Source organism: Pteropus medius, unplaced genomic scaffold (genome assembly GCF_902729225.1).
Source record: "Pteropus medius unplaced genomic scaffold, Ma_sr-lr_union100, whole genome shotgun sequence".
Lineage (NCBI taxonomy): Eukaryota > Metazoa > Chordata > Mammalia > Chiroptera > Pteropodidae > Pteropus > Pteropus medius.
The window spans coordinates 51,765,087-51,784,401 of NW_024349800.1; the positions used below are offsets into that span (position 1 = coordinate 51,765,087).

The following is a 19,315-nucleotide window of genomic DNA, read 5'->3' on the forward strand; positions in this document are numbered from 1 at the left end:
CCCCTTGATTCTTCAGCTGAATACTGAACACTATAGGCACATGGAGAAACTGCCCCAAGAAACAGTGGACAGAAAAGCACCTGAAAAGATTGGAGGGAACAATCCCTACAAGTCACACAGCCCCAGGAGTTAATCCTCTTAACAGAGTGAAAAACTCCATGTTCGCAAAGCATTGAGTTGAGTACTTGGAGGGGTTTTGTGTAAGTAGTGGAGCAAAATTAGCCATACACTAAACGCCACTGAGGTCCTGCCTAACAAAGCTTGGAGGCAACACTCGAACCAAGTAACTACATCCTAAAACCAAGCTCAAGAACATTTATGGGAAATCAAAAACATCCAGCACTCGACAAGGTAAAATTCACCATGTCTGGCGTCCAATAAAAAAATCACCAGGCATACAAAGAAGCAGGAAAATTTGACTAATAACGAAGAGGAGAATTAATCAAAACTGCCCCAGGAATAACAAAGATGATACATTTATTATACCAGGACATGAAAATAATCATTATACCTGTTGTTCCTAAGTTCAGGAAGCTAGAGGAAACAGTAGACATTTTGAGACAGGGTAGATCTAAGTAAAGATCCAAATAAAATTTCTAGGGATTAAAATTACAATATTTAAGATGAAACATAAACCAGACAGGCTTATCAGTAAATTTGATGTAACAGATTAGTAAACTTAAAATCATAACAGTAGATAGAAACTGTCCAAAATGAAATGCAAAAGAAAGAGTCTGAAAACAATTAACAGAGTGTCAGTGGGCTATGAGATGCTTTCAAGCAGGCCATTATACATATAATTGCATTTTAGGGGAAGAGAATAGAAAAAATATTTGAAGAAATATGGTCAAAATTTTTTCCAAATTTATTGAGGACTATAAGCTTACAGATAAAAGAGGTTCGATGAAATCCAAGCAGTGGAGAAATTGGAATTCTCCTACATTGCTGATGAGAATGTATAATGGTACAGCCACGGTGGGAAATAGGCAGTTCCTCAAAAAGTTAAACACAACTGTGTACTTATCAGAATGGCCAAAATCCAGAACACTGACAGCACCAAATGCTAAAGCGGATGTGAACAAACGGGAACTCTCATACATTGTCAGTGGAAATGCAAAATGGTACAGTCACTTTGGAAGACAGTTTGGTGGTTTCTTACAAAACTAAACATACTTTTAGTATAAGATCCAGCAATCACATTCTTTGTTATTTATCCAAAAGAGCTGAAAACTTATGTCTATACAAAAACTTGCATGTTATTCATAGTAGCTTTACTCATAATTGCCAAAACTTGAGATCAATCAGGATGTCCTTATAGGTGGATGATAAATAAGCTGTGGTACATCTAGACAATGGGATATTATTCAGTGCTAAAAAGAAATGAGCTATCAAGCCATGAAAACACATGGAGGAACCTTAAAGACATATTATTAAGTTGAAAAAAGCCAACCTGAAATGTATGTGATTTCAACTATATGAGATCCTGATTTTAATTTTTTAATCTTTCCTTTTTGTCTAAATTCTCTAAATTTTACATAATGATTGCCTATAATTTGTGTAATTCTATAAAAATGAAAGTAACCTATGTTCTGCAAAAAAAAAAAGTTAAACATAGAGTTACCATATAACCTAGTAATTCAATTTGTAGCTTATATACTCGAGAATTGAAAACATATATTCACACAGAAACTTGTATACAAATGTTCATAGCAGTATTACTCATAATAGCCAAAAGCTAGAAACAGCCCAAATGCCCATCCGCTGAGGAATGGATAACCAAAATGTGGTATGTCCATGTAATGGAATATTATTTAGCCATAATAAGGAACGAAGTACTCCTACATGCTACAACATAGGTGAACTTCTAAAACAGTATATTAAGTGAGAGAAGCTAGTCACAAAGGTCTACGTACTGTATGTATTTGTATAAAATGTCTAGAATAGACAAATGTGAAAGTAGATTAGTGATTGCCAGGAGCCAAGGGAGGAAGGGAATGGAGAGCGACTACTAAAGGAAGTGAAGTTTCTTTTTTGGATGATGAAAATGTTCTGGAATTAGATAGTGGTGATGGTTGCACAACTTTGTGAATATACTAAAAACCACTGAATTGAACACTTAAATAAAGTAGTGAATTTTATAGTATGTGAGTTATATCTCAATAATAAAAGCTCAACAATAAAACAACTCAATTTAAAAATTGACAAAATATTTGAACATACACTTCACTAATTAACATATATATGAGAAGGAAGATACTTAACATCATTAGTCATTAGAGAAATGAAAATTAAAACCATTATACACCTTTTAGAACATCTCAAAAAGATTATGCGCGCATACACACACACACACACACACACACACACACACACACAGTCTGTTCCAAATGTTGGCTGGGATGGGAAATAACTGGAACTCTCATACACTGTCAGTGAAAATGTAAAATAATACAGTCACTTTGGAAAACAGTCTGGCAGTTTCATAAAAAGTTAAATTTATTTACCATATGACCTAGCTGTTCCACAACTAGATATTTACCAAGAGAAATGAAAGTATATGTCCATACAAAGCCATGTACATAAATGTTCCTAACAGCTTTATTTTAATAGCCCCAAACTGCAAACAACCCAAATATGCAGCAACAGGATGGACAAACTGGGCTATCTAGCATTCAGAAAAAAAAAAAGTATTATACATGCAACAACATGAATTAATTGCAAAATAATTACGCTGAGTGAATGACACCAGACAAAAAGATTACATACTGTAAAATTACATTTATATAAACATTTTTAAATGCAAAATGAAATATAGTGACAGAACACAAATCAATAATTGCCTTGGAGGGCAGGCAGAGAGGGATTACCAAGGGACACAATGAAGAAACTTTGAGTGTATCAAATATATTCATTATCCTGATTGTGGTGATGGTTTCATGTGTGAAACCATACAAAATTTATCAAACTGTACACTTTAAAAATATCAATATGTATATCGATTACAGCTTAATAAATTTATTTAGAAAAAAAGAAATTAACATCTTCGAAAAAGACATGTATAAATTTGGGTGATGCAGCTAAAGCAGTTCTTCAAAAGAAACTTTATAACTTTATCTTATACCTTAAGAAAGTAGAAAATAAAGAGCAAACAGTAAAATGAAGAAACTAATAACTTAATAGAAAACATTATATAAAGAATGAAATAGAAAACAGAAAAAAATGTTTAAGCACAAGCCGCCTCTCAATGCAACAACCCAAGTATAAACTTCAAAATGCCATACTAATGTACCTCCATAAAAGAAAGTGGCTGTGGTTCCAACCATTCTTTTGAGCTCTTGAGCTTGGGAAATTTGTTAGTTACAGGATCATCACTGTCTAACTTTTTCATTGTGGTCACAAATAATAGAGCCCCTAGAAAAACTGAAAAATTAGCTTATTTAGTAATGAGAATTCACAGGCATCTTATTTTCTCTTCTGTTTTATTAATAATCAATACTTGTGACCATGAACGGACTTGGAACGAATTCTGAACATTAGGCAGCCACACTTTCCCTAACAAGAAGCCTTTACCATAGCCTCTGATAATGTCTTCAGAGCTAGCCTCCTTTAAGCAGGGGGTTCTCTCTGCACCGACCCGCTTCCCCCTGGAATTTCAGGCTTTCCACGTGCTACAGCACAGCCCCTTGGAGCCGGGGCGGCAATTATTCGCCCGGCCTCTAGGAGTGACATTGCAGCAGTTTTCTGACTGCTGGCCGCGAACCGGGAATTGCAACTTTCTGGCTACTAAAGCCCACACACGTAGGGATTCTTGGAGAGAGGAGGGGCTTTCAGACAAAAATTTGTCCCCAAAACTACCCCCCACCAGACCATATCTGTGGGAGAAGCTGTCGTTAGGGTGTGCTCCGTTGTAGACCTACAGCACCCAGGACTGCGTCCCTTCCCTCCCCCCACCGTCAACAAGACGCTTGCGACCTCCGTCCGGTCTGGCAGGAAGGCTGCAGGCGCGACCCGCACCTCAGGTGCCCACCGAAGACGGGCAGGGCCTTCGGCTTCCCTGCAACACGTGCGGACGCGGCCCGACGGCCCACGGCCCCGGAAGCGTCGCAGCGGCGGGAAACTGCGCCCACCTGGGCCTGCGGCCCGGTCAGCTCGCGCCCGTCGCCTCGGAACGTGAGAACGTTTCGCGGACAGTGTCTCGGGACGCAGCGCCCCCGTGGCCCCTCCGCCGCGGCAACGACAACGAGTCCGCGAGGCGCCGAGGCGGGCGGAGGACTCCGCATTCCGCGGGGCCACGGGCCGCGGAGACCCGGCCGCTGCGCCCTGGCGGCCGCGTCAGGCGGAGAAGGGGCCTGGGAGCCTGCAGGGCGGAGGCGGGTTGGCAGGTCCTGGTTTGCGAACCGGAGTAGCGCTTCTCGGTGACCGGCAGCTGTCGCAGCCAATAGCCGGCAGGTCGCCTTCCCGCCCCTCCTCCTCCCGCGTCCGTTGACTGGCGGCTGCTCAGCCTGCCAGCCCAGCCCCTGGTGAAGCGCTGGGCTCCTGCCGGGGGAGCCTGGTGGCTTCCGCTGCCTCCTGTCCCACCGCGCTCCCCCCAGCCCCGGTGCCTGCTGTGCGTCTCCCCAACCAACAGGACTGGTATTAGCCCCCTCCATCACCCTCGGTCCCGCTCTGGGGGAATCCCTCCCGCTGTGGGCCAAACCACCATGAAGTGAGTGGCGGGAAGGGGCACCTGCCCTTAGTATCTCCTGGAAGAACGAGTACTTTGTGGAGGTTGGCCTGATGAGCACGGTCCAAGGAGACTTGTGCGGAAGGTGTCGACCTAACTGCCTTAAACGTGTGTTCAGTCCCCCGGGGTGTTTGTAGATCAGTGTCCTGATGCAGGTCAGCGGGAAGGGAATGCGAGGACTCGTGACCAGCACATCATTTAGCCTTGTTTACTTAGTTCAGTGGTTCTCCACCCCTGCAGGCTTTTGTTTCTTGTTTCTTAATCCCAGACGATTCTGATGCAAACCATTGACACAACTAGAAAAAATAAGAGTTGTGTTTTGACAGATTCACTTCATAACCCCTCTCTGTGTAAACTGTGATTTTTCTCTCATCCTGTTTTCCTCTTTGAGTATTGGTCCACACTAGATGACAGGCCATCACTTTTCATCTTTTCAAAGTACACATGCTGACGCTAAAACTGTCCAAAGTATCTTAGGGGGGATTTTTATTCACAGGCCTTTAAAAGCTAGCCAGAGCAGATCCTTTCAACTGCAGCCTTTTTCAAAAGAGCAGAAGGAGCATGAGCCATTTGCAGAACTTACTATTAGATTCGCTCCTGGGAACGAAGCATGTGGACAGTGCAGCCCTCATCAAACTCCAGGAGCGGAGCCTGTGTATAGCATCACCAGGATTTAGTGTAAGGAAAAATAAGTTTGAGCATAGAACTTTAAAGAAAAAAGTTTGAGCGTAAGAGTTTTCAATTTTTTCTCTGAAGAGCCATAGTAAACATTTCAGTTTTCCGGGCCATATGGTTTGTGTCACATCTACACAACCACTACGCTGTGGTAATGGGAAAGCAGCCATAGACAATACAGGAAATGGGTATGACTATGTTCCAATAAAACTTTTTATTTACGAGCACTGACGTTCAAATTTCATGTAATTTTCACACATCACAAAATGTCATTCTTTTGAATTTTTTTTCCCAACTACTTAAACATGTAAAAGCCATTCTTAGCTTGCAGGCCTAGGTAACAGGCAGTGGGCCAAATGTGGCTGGCCTGCCACAGTTTGCTCACTCCTAGTCTATTTAACCTCTGCAGGTAATGCCCAGTGATGTTCGGACACTTGTGAATGGATTTGCCAAGAACCCTTTGCGAGCCAGAAGAGAAGGACTGTATTTCAAGGAAAAGGACTACAAATGTGTCCGGGCTGATGATTATTCTCTTTATGCTAAGAATGTGAGTATTGATGATTTAAAGATAGCTGGGTAAAAACTTTTAGAAAAGAATTTGACTCAAATTTTCTGTCTCTTCTGATCCTATCTATAAAACAGACTAAGCCCATTATTGCAATGGCAATGTTTGAGACAACAGTCTAGTGCCAGGAAAGCATATGCAAAAGAAAATACTAACAGCCTGATTTTGAGAAATGTTCATTCCAGAATCAATTAAACCTTGTCTGAACTGTCTCTTTCCCCTATTGTCCATCCTTCATATTCTACATCCTTCTTTAAAAAAAAAAAAAGTGTTATCACCCTGTGCTTAATTTAAAACCTCTCCTGACTGTCTTGCTTATAAAGAATTAAGTAGATGAAATTCACATTTACTAGATGCCCTAATTATGGATTAAGCACACTTCATCCACAGTGTAACCTAAGTAGCCTCATTTTACAGATGAGGAAACTGAGGTAAACAAAGTTAAATAACTCTTCCGGTTGTGCAGCAGAAAATGGAGGTGCTGGAATTGAAGCCCAGAGCTGTCCCATTCCAAAATGTATTACGTTCCCATTACATCAGTTTTTCTCATTGGGATAGGGATGTTTACAATCAATTGGGGAACTTTTCAAAATGCACATGCTGTTATTACAACAAACTGAAACATTTTGAGGAAAGACAACTAAATGAGAGAAAAATAGTAGAGAGTCCAAAAACAAATATATGAATCTATGGAAGTCAGAAAACGGTGAAAAATATGGCTGGAGAGTAACTGCTAGTCCTGAGATTAGAACCAAGAGAAGGGCAATCTGTTTTATTCTTCTCCAGGAAAACACTGGTGTGGTTGTTGTGAAGACCCATCTCCACCTTCTGGTGGCAACTTACACTGAGGGCATGTATCCTAGTGTCTGTGTGGAAGCCACAGAGAAGCTGGGTAAGTCTGTCTCCCAATTCCTATCTTCGTACCCTAGGGTAGCGGAGTCTTCTGACTGCAAGTGACAGAGACCCAATTCAAATCAGCTAAGACAGAAAGAAGGAATTGACTGGAAGAACACTAGGGTTCCTTACATAACCACCCGCTGGAAGGATGGAGTCCAGCTGAGCCGCAGGGAAAATGGATTCCATTTTCCCTGGAACACTGCTAGAACTCTTCTCTGGTCTCCTTCTAAGAGGGTCAGGTTTGTTCTGTCCGTCTGTGAACTGCATCCTTTCCTGGGTGGTATCATGGCCAAGACTCACATTCTCCCTCTAAATTTCTTTTAGGACACGGATTTGACAACTCTCGGATCACATAGTAGTCACATAGCTTAGCACATAGTAGTCACTCACCATTGTTTATGGAATGAATAAACAGATGAATTATATTGTGGTGCTCATTTGCTGCTCATGAATAATAACCATGTTCTGTTCCTTTCAGGAGAATATCTAAGAAGAAAAGGGAATTAAGTTATCAGAGGACTATGAAAGACCGCTTTTATATTTTAGAAGAAAACTATAGATCCTAAAGAAAACATGATGCCTTATTTTGTTGTTGAAAAACACTAGACAGAAGATACCGAAAAGGCAGAATGAGTTAAGGGAGCGGATCAAGAGGTTCTCTTTTTTAATTAGAATTATTTGATTGATTTTACTTGTTTTTTTTTTTTTTTAAGTGTTGGTCATTGGCATGAGTGTAAGAGCACTGACTGGTTCACATGTTGTATCCATTGGGAGCAATTATACTATTTTCTCTGCTTTTATTTTTTTTATACTTTCTTATTTATTCTTAATTATAGTAAAATATATATCACATAAAATTTATCACCTTAACCACTTTAATCATCCAGTTTAGTGGCATCAAGTGCATTCATTTTGTTATGCAAACATCACCAATCATCCATCTCCAGAGCTCTTTTCATCTTGCAAAACTGAAACTCCGAACCCATCAAACATTAACTCTCTATTCCCCTCTCCCTCCAGTCTCTGGCAACCACCATTCTCCTTTCTGACTCTATGAATTTGACTACTCTAGTTACCTCATATAAATGGAATCATACACTATTTGTCCTTTTGTGACTGGTTATTCATTTAGCATAATGTCTTCAAGATTTATCCATGTTGTACTATGTGTCAAAATTCACTTCTATTTTAAGGCTGGATAATATTCCATTGTACATTTATACCACATCTAGTTTATCCATTTCATCTATCAATGAACACTTGGATTGTTTCTACCCGTTGGCTGTTGTGAATATGCTGCTATGAACATGGGTGTACAAATATCTGTTCAAGTCCCAGCTTTCAGTTATTCTGAGTAGATATCTAAAAGTAGAAATGCTAAATCATACGGTAATTCTTTTTTTCTTTTCTTTTCTTCTTTTTTTGAGGAACTGCCATACTGTTTTCCATAGCAGCTGCACCATTTTACATTCCTATCAGTACAGAGAAGGTTCCGATTTCTCCACATTTTTGCCAACAGTTGTTTTCTGGTTTTTGATAATTGCCATCCTAATAGGTATGAAGAGTTATCTCATTTTGATTTGCATTTCTCTAATGATTAGTGATGTCGAGCATCATTTCATATGCTTATTGGCCATTTGGATATCTTTGAAGAAATGTCTATTTAAGTCTTTTGCCCATTTTTTCATCAGGTTGTTTGGGGGTTTTTGTTGTTGTTGAGTTATAGTTCTTTATATATTTTGGATAGTAATCCCTTATCAGATGTGCCATTTGAAAATACTTTCTCCCATTCCATAGTATGCCTTTCTACCCTGTTGATAGTGTCCTTTGAGGCATAAAGTTTTAATTTTGATATAGTCCAATTTACCTATTTTTTCTTTTGTTCCTGTGCTTTTGGTGTCATATCCAAGGTTTTCCTGTTTTCTTCTAAGAGTTTTGTCATTTTAGCTCTTATATTTAGGTCTTTGATCCATTTTGAGTTAATTTTTGCACATTATATAAGGTAAGCATTCAATTTCATTTTTTTCCATTTCAAAGTTTTACCAAAAAGTTATTTTAAAGTTATTAAAAAGTGCTTTCTACCCATATGCCTAACCTGCCACACCTCATCATTTTATCCCATCATTTAGCACAATGTTTATCAAACAGTGGGCATTCAATTATTATCTATGAACAAATTGGATGAGTATTTAAGGAAGGGAGGAAGGGAAGAAGGGAAAGAAGAAACAGACTGGAAGTGGTGTGAGCACTCTAGCCCATGCTAACGGCCTAGTTCCCTGAACAGGTCTGCCCTGAACAGCGCCTTACCCAGGTAGTGCCCAGAGCTGCACAGGCCCCACTCCATTCTCAGTAGCCTGAACATCACAGAACCTCTTTAGAATTGAGAATCATTCTTGGGACCCTAAAATAAGTCATTCTTGGGTCATAGTTAAAGAGCTGGGTAGAACAGGTGCTGTTTTCCCACACAAAGGAGGGGGGAATTAGAGCAGGAATGCAGCTATCCTCACTTCTTCCTTTTCTCTCCTTAAAATGCTTCTCTCTCCGGCCTCTTTCAAAGGCTCAGACTCTGCAATATCCCATTTAAATGTGTGACCATTCATTTGCTCAACAAACCTCAACTGAGCACTTAAGTGATATGATAGGAATGGAATACTGAGATGACTAGGATACTCTAGGAACCCAGTCAGCTGGGGAAGAAAGACAGATAATACAGTGTTACAAGTATAACAAGAGAGGTAGTAGGGTAGAATAGAGAAGGAGCCTCACCCTTCTTGAGATTTTTTGCATCAGTTATAAATTGCTGCATAACAAACTACCCCCAAATATTAGTGGCTTAAAACAACAATCATTTTATTTACGACCTATTTTATAGGTCAATAATTTGATGTGGAATTAGTTGGGCAGTCCTTCTGATCTCACCTGAGCTCATTCATGTGGCTGTAGTCAACTGGCAAAGCATCAGTTTATTTTGGTTTATATTTTGTTGTTTTCCTAATTTCTTCAATGAATATCTAGTTCCTTTGTTTTTTCATATTGCTGCTTTAATAGTGAACACATTTAATGTTATTCTTTTATTTTTCCTTTTAATTTCCTTTTTGAAATACACTTTGATCCACGGGTTATCTCAAATGGTGTTTCTTCCAAATAATTAAGGGATTTTGGGTGGAGGTCAAAATATCTTTTTATTATTTATTTTTAATTTTATTGACATGTGATTAAGAAAACATGACCCATAAAATCCTTGGTTTTTAAAATTTGCCAAGTTTTTTGTTTGGTGACAAGTACTTCATTAATTTTGTAAATGTTCCATGAACCTAAAACTATATACTCTATCTGCAGAATTTATTATATCGAGTTTACTGGTTGCTTTACTCAATTCTTCTGTGTCTTCATTAATTTTTTTTCTATTATATCACTTAAATTCTGAGAGAGATGTACTGACGTCTTCCACTATGACTACATTTTTTACCAATTTATCCTTGAGTTTCAAGTTTAGCTGTTTGTTGTTTTACGCATTCAGGCTCATAATATTACACCTTCTTTATAGATTCTATCTTTTTGAACTCATCTGGCAATCTCTGAGTTTTAAAAGAATTTATCTGTTTAAATTTACTGTAATAACTAATATGTTTAATTTTATTCTTCCACTTTATTATTAAACATTTTTGTTTTCTCTTTTTCCTTGTATTTCCTTTGCTGCCTTTATTAACTGGTCATTGTTCTTTTCCTGTTGTTAATTTGGAAGTTCTCTAGTTCAAAATCAGATACATTTCTACTAAATATCATCTATTTCCGCATTAGATAGTATCCCCTCTTCTTCTGGATGTTTTCCCCACCAAGGCACTCACCAATAAAATCAGAACTTAAGCACCTTCAATTCCTAATTTTTCAGAGATAGTTTATTCAGTATATTTAGTGCTTCATTATTATTTAGAATTTCCCTCAAAGTAATTTCTTTTAAAAGTTCTTAACACTTACATTATACATTCTCCATCTATCCTTATTATTCATATTTTTTACCCAATCATTTTTAATTCTATATTTTACAAAGTTTGTTATTTACAACTGTTTCCTCTCCATCTGTTCTGGGACATTTGTTATTTCGTTAGAGCCTTTCCTCGAGTCTTGACAGATGGGTATCTGGGTGATGTGTCTCAGAATTCTTGCATATCCTCAAATATATGTATTTTTGCCCTGACAAGTGCAAAACATTATCTGTCTCACTTGGGTGTATGAAAATTGAATTGCATTCCTTTTCTCCCAGTCAGTAGGTGCTAGTCTACTCTCCTCTAACTTCCAGATTGTAGATAGAAACTTCATGCCATTTTGATTCTTTAAACTTTTGTAGATAACTTATTCTTTCCACCTGGAAATTTGTCAGAACTAGGGATTTTACAAAACATAGGTATGTGCTTTTTCTCATCAACCCATCTTTTAACACAGTGAACTATTTAAATTTGTAGAATCTGAGATAGTTTATGAAATTTTTATTCTATTAGCTATCGAGTTAATAGTTATCCATTCCTCTTCCTCCATCTACAAATCTTATTAGTCTCATAACAGAGTCTCCTGAATTTATTCTCCAAATCTCTTATCCTTTTACAGATTTCCATCTCTTCAGGCAATTACTCTGTTGCCTGAGATATTTCTTGACCTTAATCTTCTTAGCCACTAATTCAGGTCTCAACATTGACCATCTCCTTCAAAGCATCTACTGAATTGCTCAACTGAGAAATCTTTTTTTTTCTTTTTTCATTCTAGAAATATTTTGGGGGGTACTGAATCTTCTCATCTGCTTTTATTTTTTTATTCAAGTTTTCATCTGTTTCCCCCAGTTGCTCTATTTTGCTGGGCACATATTCCATCCATTCTGGCAGATCTTGACTCTGGCTTCTGGCTCACATTAGATAAGTTATTTTCTGACTGTTGGAATACCCTAAATTACTACTGCAGGCCCACGGATAGTGAAAGGGAATGTGGTCTCTGCCTTTGTAGGCTGGGGTTGTAAAATGTGGCAAGAGGACTTCCTGCTCTTTGGACTCTCTGTACTTGCCCATTCTCAGGAGCAAGGGGGGCTCAGCCCACCCATTAAGCTCCGTCTGAGCCTCTTGTGGACTAGAGTCCTGGCATACTCCCATGAGATAGTCACCTTCCTATAAATCTCTACAAGTCAAGCTTTTTCCTGGGGTCCACTATATTCCATTCCTTTTCTAGAAGCTCTGATATTGTTCTTCAGATGCTTATCCAGACCAAAGAGTGGGTGAGAAGATGCCCTCTGGAGAATCCTTGGAGGAGATGAATAACAGGGCCCCGAAGGATGGGTAGGTTTTCTCTAGACAGAAGAAAGAATATGACCTTAAGTGCCAGACTACTGAGTTTGGATCTTATTCCTTAATTATCAGGAAGCCAGCAACAGAAGTTTCCTGTTCTCCCTAGGACATGGTCCTTCTGAGGCATTAGTCACCCACAAAAGTAGCAAGAAATATTTATCACAGAGGTTCCAGAAAAGGCCTCACATGGACCTTCTCTCTGAATACACTGGCTTCTGTTCCTTCCTTTACAATGATGGTTTTGATATAGATGGCAAGGGGAAGAACAGTGACTGACAGGCGTTTTCGTAAAATAGAAGACCTTATAAAAATAATTTGGGTAACCGTCTTGTAAGATGTAAATAAAAAGAAAAAGGGGGGTTTGCAAATAATAGAGACTGTTACACAGGAAGCTTGCTATGGTAAAAAGAGCCCTGGACCAGGACCTAGGAGGTATAAGTTTGATTCCTGGCTCTGCCACTCACTAGATATGTGCCCCTTAAAATAAAATCTTTCTATATCTCAGCTCCTTTTAAGTAAAGTGTTTGAATATCAAGGGAACACACATAGTAAAGTATGCAACACTACAAAAAGTGTACAGGTGTGCATATGTGTGTATCACCCCCCACCCCCGGGATATCTGGCAAGGTCTGGAGACATTTTGTACTGTCACGACTGGAGGAGGGTGCTGCTGATATCCAGTGTTGTGGAGACAGGGATGCTACTGAACATCCCACAATGCACAGGGCAGTCTTTTACAGCAAAGAATTGTCTAGTGCAAAATGTCAATAGTGCCGAGACTGAGAAACCTTGATGTAGCCTATTTATACAGCTTTTAACCAGTCTAAATTGCCTCGTTGGGCAGCATCTTCCAGGATCCGCTTCCTCATCACCAGGAAAGTCAGGAGGATAAGTTATAAGAACCCCAGGACTGCTTTTACCTTCCTCCTTTTTTCCTATTGCTTCTCCTCTCTTTTCTCTCAGCAGCACCCTGCTTGCCCACGCTACTCGAGATGCCTGCCCACAGGAAGGGCAGGATGCCAGACCTACCGCGTAAATGGGCTAAAAGCATGACCTGACTGGGAAATGAACCGAGTTCGGGTCTAGTTCCCTAGAGAGAAGTAAGTTTTCTCTTCTTACAGAGAGAGATGGAACAGCATTTCCTGCCAAACCGAGAGAAAAACTAGTTTCCCGAGGCTCAAAGGAGAAGGAAATCCGATTCGCTGTCACTAGCTTTACATTTTAAAACGGGAAGGAGGAAAAAGAAGAGAGGGGAGGGTTGGTTCTGGTCAGCCCCACCCCTTGCGCTGCCCAGATTCTAGACGACTAGTAAGTCGCGCCCAAGGCAGTCCCAAGGGCCGGCAGGTACCGCAAGACCGCGCAGAGCCTCCTGGAGCAACCGAGTTGCCCGTCCCTGAATAGGTGAGTAACTCACTCGGGCGCCAGTGACCCGGGCCGGCCGGGGCAATCCAACTCAGAGGGAATGGAATTTGCCTCACGCTTTTCAGTGTTTTCCCGCTCTGCTTCATCAAACCCAGTCCGGCCATGTTGACTTCTCCCACTCCCCATCTATGTCCTCGGTGCGTGGTCCGCCTGGAGGCGGCAGGGACCTCGGAGGACGCCGGCAGGGGCCAGGGGCCAGACCTCGCGGAGTCCCGCAGAGGGAGGTCGCTGGCCGGCAGGGGGCGCTGCAGCGCCAGCTTGGGCGCTGTGTGTCTCGAAGCCGCTCTGGCTCCCTCCTCCCTTGCTGTGCCTTGTGTCCTCAGGAAGCATGTTAGCTGTGTACTTTGACCAGCCGGGAGGACCGGAAAACCTCTACCTGAAGGAAGTGGCCAAACCGAGCCCAGGAGAGGGGGAAGTCCTCCTGAGGGTGGCGGCCAGCGCCCTGAACCGGGCTGACTTACTCCAGGTATCCAGGGGTCAGGCAGCTGCTGCGGCAGGGCGGGACTCCAGAGTCTACAACAAACATCCACCAGACAAATGAAGGAATGACTTAGGGCACTGCCTGTAACACTCGTCATGATGTGTGTGCAGTGTGTGCTGGGAGTTCCAAGACATAGAGCCCTTTAGTGTCCTTTATGTACACAAAATACAGGAGTACTGTATTTGCGAAGCCTAATCCACCCTGAGTTAATCCGTAGTCCGCTCAGGTAAGAAGATAAGAAGGGATTTACCGTTTGTTAGGGGAGTATGTGTGTTAGGCCATGCTCTCTCATTTACTCCGCTGGCAACCATGTTCACCGTTTGTATTCCACCGATAAAGAAACTGAGAGTCAGACAAGTTAAACAGTACATCCAAGACCACAACCCTAGTAATGGGGGTGGGGCGGTGGGTGGGGAGCCGTGATTCAAACTGAGGTCTCTGTGGCTCCAAAGTCTGCACTCTCTCCACTCTGAGGGTCACTGGGCCGGCGGGGAAGCAGTACTCTTAATTTTCTTGTCTGCTATTTGAAGAGCTAATCTGGACCAGCTGAGTTGGTTGGGGTGCTTGAGAAATCACACCAGAATCACCTGGAGCACTTTTTCAAAATAAACATGACCTGGACCAAAGCATGTGTAGTTTGAAAAAGCCCTTAAATGCTTCTCATGCATATTCCTGGTTCAGTCTCTCTGGTCTAAAGGCCTGGATTCGGCTCCCGAGGATTCTGATGGGTGACTACAGAGCCTGGCAATTGATAGATGTAAACTATCATTAAGGAGTCCATGGTTCTGTTATTAGTCCTGCCACTAATTTACTTTGCGACTTTGGACAAGGCATTTCCCTGTCCAGGCCTGTTTCTCCCATTTGTAAAACAAGGGATTTAGATGAGGGAAATAGCGCAGGACCTTACTAGTTACAACGTCTACTGATTATATGACCTACCATCTCTATTTACATGAAACAAATTACCTCTTCTCTCTGTTTCCCTGACTTAAAAAACCTGACTTTATCCTAAATTTTTTGTCAGAAAAAAAAGGACTCTTGGAAGAGGGGCAGGGATGGTGACACAGATTTCTGATCACACTCACCATTTAGTGTACTGCTCTCTGCAGAGACAAGGCCGATATGCCCCACCCCCAGGAGCCAGCAGCATTTTGGGACTCGAGGCGTCCGGACACGTGGCAGAGCTGGGGCCTGGCTGCCACGGGCACTGGAAGGTCGGGGACCTAGCCATGGCTCTGCTGTCCGGTGGGGGTCAGGCTCAATATGTTACTGTCCCCGAAGAGCTCCTCCTGCCCATCCCAGCAGGACTGACCCTGCCCCAGGCTGCCGCCATCCCAGAGGCCTGGCTCACCGCCTTCCAGCTGTTACATCTCTTGGGTGAGGTACCCGCTCTCCCACCCCCCACCCCGCCCCATGCTCATTCCATGTGATGTGGCTCAATTCCTTCCTAAGCTACCTCAAAACCCAGTAGTCCTACAAGGCAGCTTTGTCCTGGCCACTGAGCCACACCCAACCCCAGGACCTCACCCAGCTGTACCACCAGTAGTGTAAGGTCCTCATTCCATGTTAGCAATGGCTTGATGTTGACACTGAAAATCATGGTTATCGGAAGGCCTGGAAAGCACTGGCTAGAAGGCTTGTGCGCATCGTCACACTGTAGGCCCACCAGTTGTCCCAGCTTCTCAAAGTCATGTTGAGCTTTCCTCTGGGAGCCCTGGGGCAACACAAGGGGCCATTCAACCAACTCTTTTATTCCTCCCCAACCCCAGTGAGGCCAGCCAAAAGTCATGTGAGGGAGTCTAAGAAGATTAGGTCTTTGCCTTTAGGGAGCTCAGTGTAATCACTGAGTTCGGAAGGGTGGCCCTGTCTCTAACTACAATAGAAGCTCAATATGGGAAAAGTTGGTGTAGACAAAGGTGGTCAGAGAAGGCTTTCTAGAAGAGGACTTGAAGGGTGGGTCGAGTTGGGATGAACAGAAGGCTGGCCACAAAGGCCTAAGAGGGAGGTCTTTTTCTTAGTGAGAAAGAAAGGTGAGATTTGGCTGCTCAGCTCAGAAGTGAAGGATGACAGTTATCATTTGTGAAAAATGAGGTTGGGACTAGATTGTGGTGGCCTTGAATAGCAGGCTGTATGGACTTGATTTAAAAGCCAATCGAGAGCCACATTGTATGTTGAGGAAAATAACATAATGAAAGCTCCATTTTAGGAAAAGGATCCTAGTGGCTGTGTATGGTGCCTGGATTAGTGAGACCAGCTGAAGGCCAGTTTCAGACTGGAGGGACTAGCTTACGGTGGTGACAGTGGGAATGGTGGTTATTCCTACTTATTCAGATATAGATCAGAGATGTGCATTTTGGCATTATTTTTTAGGTAAAACATAGATAACAGATGTGGCTGCTAGTAATTCTGTTTCAAAAATGTGTTCCCCACTTTGACCAGAGGCAATAAGACAAAAAAGAACTGTCAATATGTTCTCTTAAGAGAGCAAGCAATTTGACATTTGGTGGCCCCTGGGCCAGGTGATCATGGTAGAATATGCTAACATGGAGAATGTGTAGTGGTTTCAAAGTGACTGGTTCCTATCCTTCCTGGCACAGGAAACATTCAGGCTGGAGACTCTGTACTAATCCATGCAGGATCCAGTGGGGTGGGCACAGCTGCCATCCAACTCACCCGGATGGCTGGAGCTATTCCTCTGGTCACAGCTGGCTCCCAGTACAAGCTTCAGATGGCAGAAAAACTTGGAGCAGCTGCTGGATTCAATTACAAAGAAGAGGATTTTTCTGAAGCAACACTGAAATTCACCAAAGGTAAACAACAACTTATGCAGCTCAGCAGGAATTTCAGAGATGATTAAATAAAATCCTGGGAGCCCCAAGATTACCAGTGCTCTAGATCTGTCTTACCTCTGCTAAATGTACAACAGCTGACCTGGCCAAATTCCAGTACTCTGGCTTTTGATTTTTGGAGACAGGCAGGCATGGTGTCTTGTCCTGGCCACTGAGCCACACCCAACCCCAGGACCTCACCCAGCTGTATCACCAGTAGTGTAAGGTCCTCATTCCATGTTAGCCTTAGTCTTAGGACTAAGATGGTTTCCATGTGTATTGTGATATGATTCATACACATTTTATTTTTCTTTAAATTTTTTCTTATTCATACACATTTTAGAAACTAGATAATCACACAGAGTTGGCCGGGAATTATCCAGGACCTCTTATTCCCAACCAGCCAGTCCACACTGGGTTAACAGGAGACATGGGGCATTGGAGCTGGACATAGTAGGATTGGGGTGGTAACTTCCTAAATGGATGAGCCCCTGTATTCCAAAGCCCAATCTGAGTATTATTGGCTCCCTTTCCATTTTTCCACATGAGTAGAAAAGGAGAGATGAAACCAAAACTAGCAAAGCTACAGTTCAAACAATCCAGTGCAAACACTTCATAACTTGGATGTGAACTACCAGCCTGCCTTGTAGCCTGGGGTGGACCTCCCCTGTTCTCACTCCTGTACAGGTGCCAGTGGGTTCTCTACTAATGTGAAGGTCAAGGAAGATACCAGATCATAGTGTTGCCTCATTTTCCACATGCTGTGGCTAGAGATCATGAAAGATGAACTATATTACACATGTATGGTAGGGTTCAGCTACCTAGACTCCATTTACAATGTTTCTGTGAGCAGTGTTTCTAGTTCCAATCTATAGATTTACCACTTGTACCTGTATTTATTTATACCCATATATCTACAAAATCTTATTTTGCACCAAGCTTTCTGTGTCTGATTAGTATTACAAATTGTGTTTCATGTGGAAGGTGCTGGAGTCAACCTTATTCTAGACTGCATAGGAGGATCCTACTGGGAGAAAAATGTCAACTGCCTGGCTCTTGATGGTCGCTGGGTTCTCTACGGTTTGATGGGAGGAGCTGATGTCAATGGGCCTCTGTTTTCAAAGCTACTTTTAAAACGAGGAAGTCTGATCACCAGTTTGCTGAGATCTAGGGACAAAAAGGTGAGCGATGAATGAAAAGATAACTATTACCCAGAAAAATGTGATTCATTCCCATAACCCCAAAGAAAGGAAGATTTGTCACATCTTAAGTTAGGGAGCCTGTGTAGTTAACTCAGTTTCACAGAACTAATTAAAATTGGTCTATAGAAGCCCGAAATCTTGGGAAAAGTGTAGCTAACACTATGAGACCCGGGGAGTCTTTCTAACAGAATGACCACATTAGGAAATACTTCTAACAGTTCCAAGACTTTGTTTTGAAACGCAGGAGGACTCTTCTCACTATGTTAAGAAAGCCTCTTATTATTCAACCTGAAATCTCCGTGTAGCATTCTAGCAGGTGGCAGCTTTGAGAATGTTTCCCAGTATAGGGTTTCACACCTGCTGGGGGAAAGCAGACCTTAAGCATGCCTTTTGAACTGAGTGAGCCTACGTGATATCTGCCTGTGGCTGACTCCTGCTTAAAGCCTTTATTTAAGAACAGCCCTTAGGCTGTCAGTAATATTGTACTCCAGCCTTCAGTCTTTATCTGGTACAGAACAGAGGTTACTCATTTGGGGGCATGCACATAATGCTGGTAGTGGAGGGTTTAAGTACTCTTGAGTACTTTTTTCAGATGTGTACATATTTCAGAGAGAGTACAAGGGCTAAGCAGGATAGGGAGTAGCAAGGTAAGGCCTTGTCTAGACTGATGGTCTCCTTTTCCTTATCTTAGTACAAGGAAATGCTGGTGAAGGCCTTCACGGAACAGATTCTGCCCCACTTCTCCACGGAGGGTCCCCAACGTCTGATGCCAGTTCTGGACAGAGTCTACTCCGTGACTGAAATCCAAGAGGCCCATGAATACATGGAGGCTAACAAGAACGTGGGCAAAATCGTCCTGGAGTTGCCCCAATGAAAGAGAGGGCAGTACAGGACACGGCTACCTCTGGTCTTCCCAGAGCAAACCTGTTGAAAATTCACTACATAGGCAAGACAGCGGCTGCTACTGCAGGCCTGTCGGTAACCCACTGGCCCTCCCCCGACCTCGTCAACTGATCCATGTAAAGTCGGTCTAAGGAAATAAAGAGCGTGCACTCAAAGGGCGGCCGGCTTACTACGCGCGGCCCCAGCGCACTGGCTGAGGCCGCGGGGCGGGAATGACGTGGTTGTCGCGACCCGCGTCGCAGCAGGGATTACAGGAGAGCCGGATCAGCAGATGCTCAGCCTTCAGAGG

At 42.3% G+C, this 19,315-nt stretch overlaps 3 protein-coding genes across 11 annotated transcripts in view; 2 read left to right on the plus strand and 1 right to left on the minus strand.

The window, feature by feature from the left end:
• FAM228B (family with sequence similarity 228 member B) overlaps positions 1–13,807 on the minus strand; it is a 29,807-nt gene extending 16,000 nt beyond the window's left edge. For 2 of the 8 annotated variants that reach the window (XM_039887698.1, XM_039887697.1), the window contains exons 1-2: positions 4,028–4,419; positions 3,290–3,420 (exon numbers count right to left, since the gene is read on the minus strand). In XM_039887698.1, the coding sequence (XP_039743632.1) occupies positions 3,290–3,420; positions 4,028–4,280 (384 nt within the window). In that variant the 5' untranslated portion in view covers positions 4,281–4,419. Of the gene's footprint in view, positions 1–3,289; positions 3,421–4,014; positions 4,420–7,250; positions 7,347–13,668 lie in introns of those variants that run through there. The other 6 variants (XM_039887702.1, XM_039887696.1, XM_039887701.1 and 3 more) reach the window with 6 other exon arrangements.
• On the plus strand, positions 4,397–7,660 carry PFN4 (profilin family member 4). 2 transcript variants are annotated; one of them, XM_039887708.1, is made up of 4 exons: positions 4,397–5,401; positions 5,808–5,945; positions 6,750–6,855; positions 7,339–7,660. In XM_039887708.1, the coding sequence occupies exons 1-4, from the start codon at positions 5,285–5,287 to the stop codon at positions 7,365–7,367; spliced, it is 390 nt and encodes a 129-aa protein (XP_039743642.1). In that variant the 5' UTR covers positions 4,397–5,284; the 3' UTR covers positions 7,368–7,660. The 2 variants fall into 2 exon arrangements, with proteins under 2 accessions (XP_039743642.1, XP_039743641.1); XM_039887707.1 differs by having other exon boundaries at positions 6,750–7,660.
• Positions 13,244–19,181, plus strand: TP53I3 (tumor protein p53 inducible protein 3). Its single transcript, XM_039887705.1, has 6 exons — positions 13,244–13,591; positions 13,936–14,078; positions 15,203–15,470; positions 16,691–16,903; positions 17,906–18,102; positions 18,815–19,181. Exons 2-6 carry the CDS (start codon positions 13,941–13,943, stop codon positions 18,995–18,997), a joined length of 999 nt encoding a protein of 332 aa, XP_039743639.1. The 5' UTR covers positions 13,244–13,591; positions 13,936–13,940; the 3' UTR covers positions 18,998–19,181.
• The last annotated feature ends 134 nt before the right edge of the window (positions 19,182–19,315 follow it).

What these genes read in the sequence shown, in the direction of transcription:
- PFN4 (XM_039887707.1), top strand. Translation starts at nt 5,285, where the DNA reads ATGAGCCATTTGCAGAACTTACTATTAGATTCGCTCCTGGGAACGAAG. An exon ending in TAGCATCACCAGGATTTAGT is followed by an intron (nt 5,402 to 5,807) that starts GTAAGGAAAAAT and finishes TAACCTCTGCAG; the next exon opens with GTAATGCCCAGTGATGTTCG. An exon ending in ATTCTCTTTATGCTAAGAAT is followed by an intron (nt 5,946 to 6,749) that starts GTGAGTATTGAT and finishes ATTCTTCTCCAG; the next exon opens with GAAAACACTGGTGTGGTTGT.
- TP53I3 (XM_039887705.1), top strand. Translation starts at nt 13,941, where the DNA reads ATGTTAGCTGTGTACTTTGACCAGCCGGGAGGACCGGAAAACCTCTAC. An exon ending in ACCGGGCTGACTTACTCCAG is followed by an intron (nt 14,079 to 15,202) that starts GTATCCAGGGGT and finishes TGCTCTCTGCAG; the next exon opens with AGACAAGGCCGATATGCCCC. An exon ending in TGAGATCTAGGGACAAAAAG is followed by an intron (nt 18,103 to 18,814) that starts GTGAGCGATGAA and finishes TCCTTATCTTAG; the next exon opens with TACAAGGAAATGCTGGTGAA.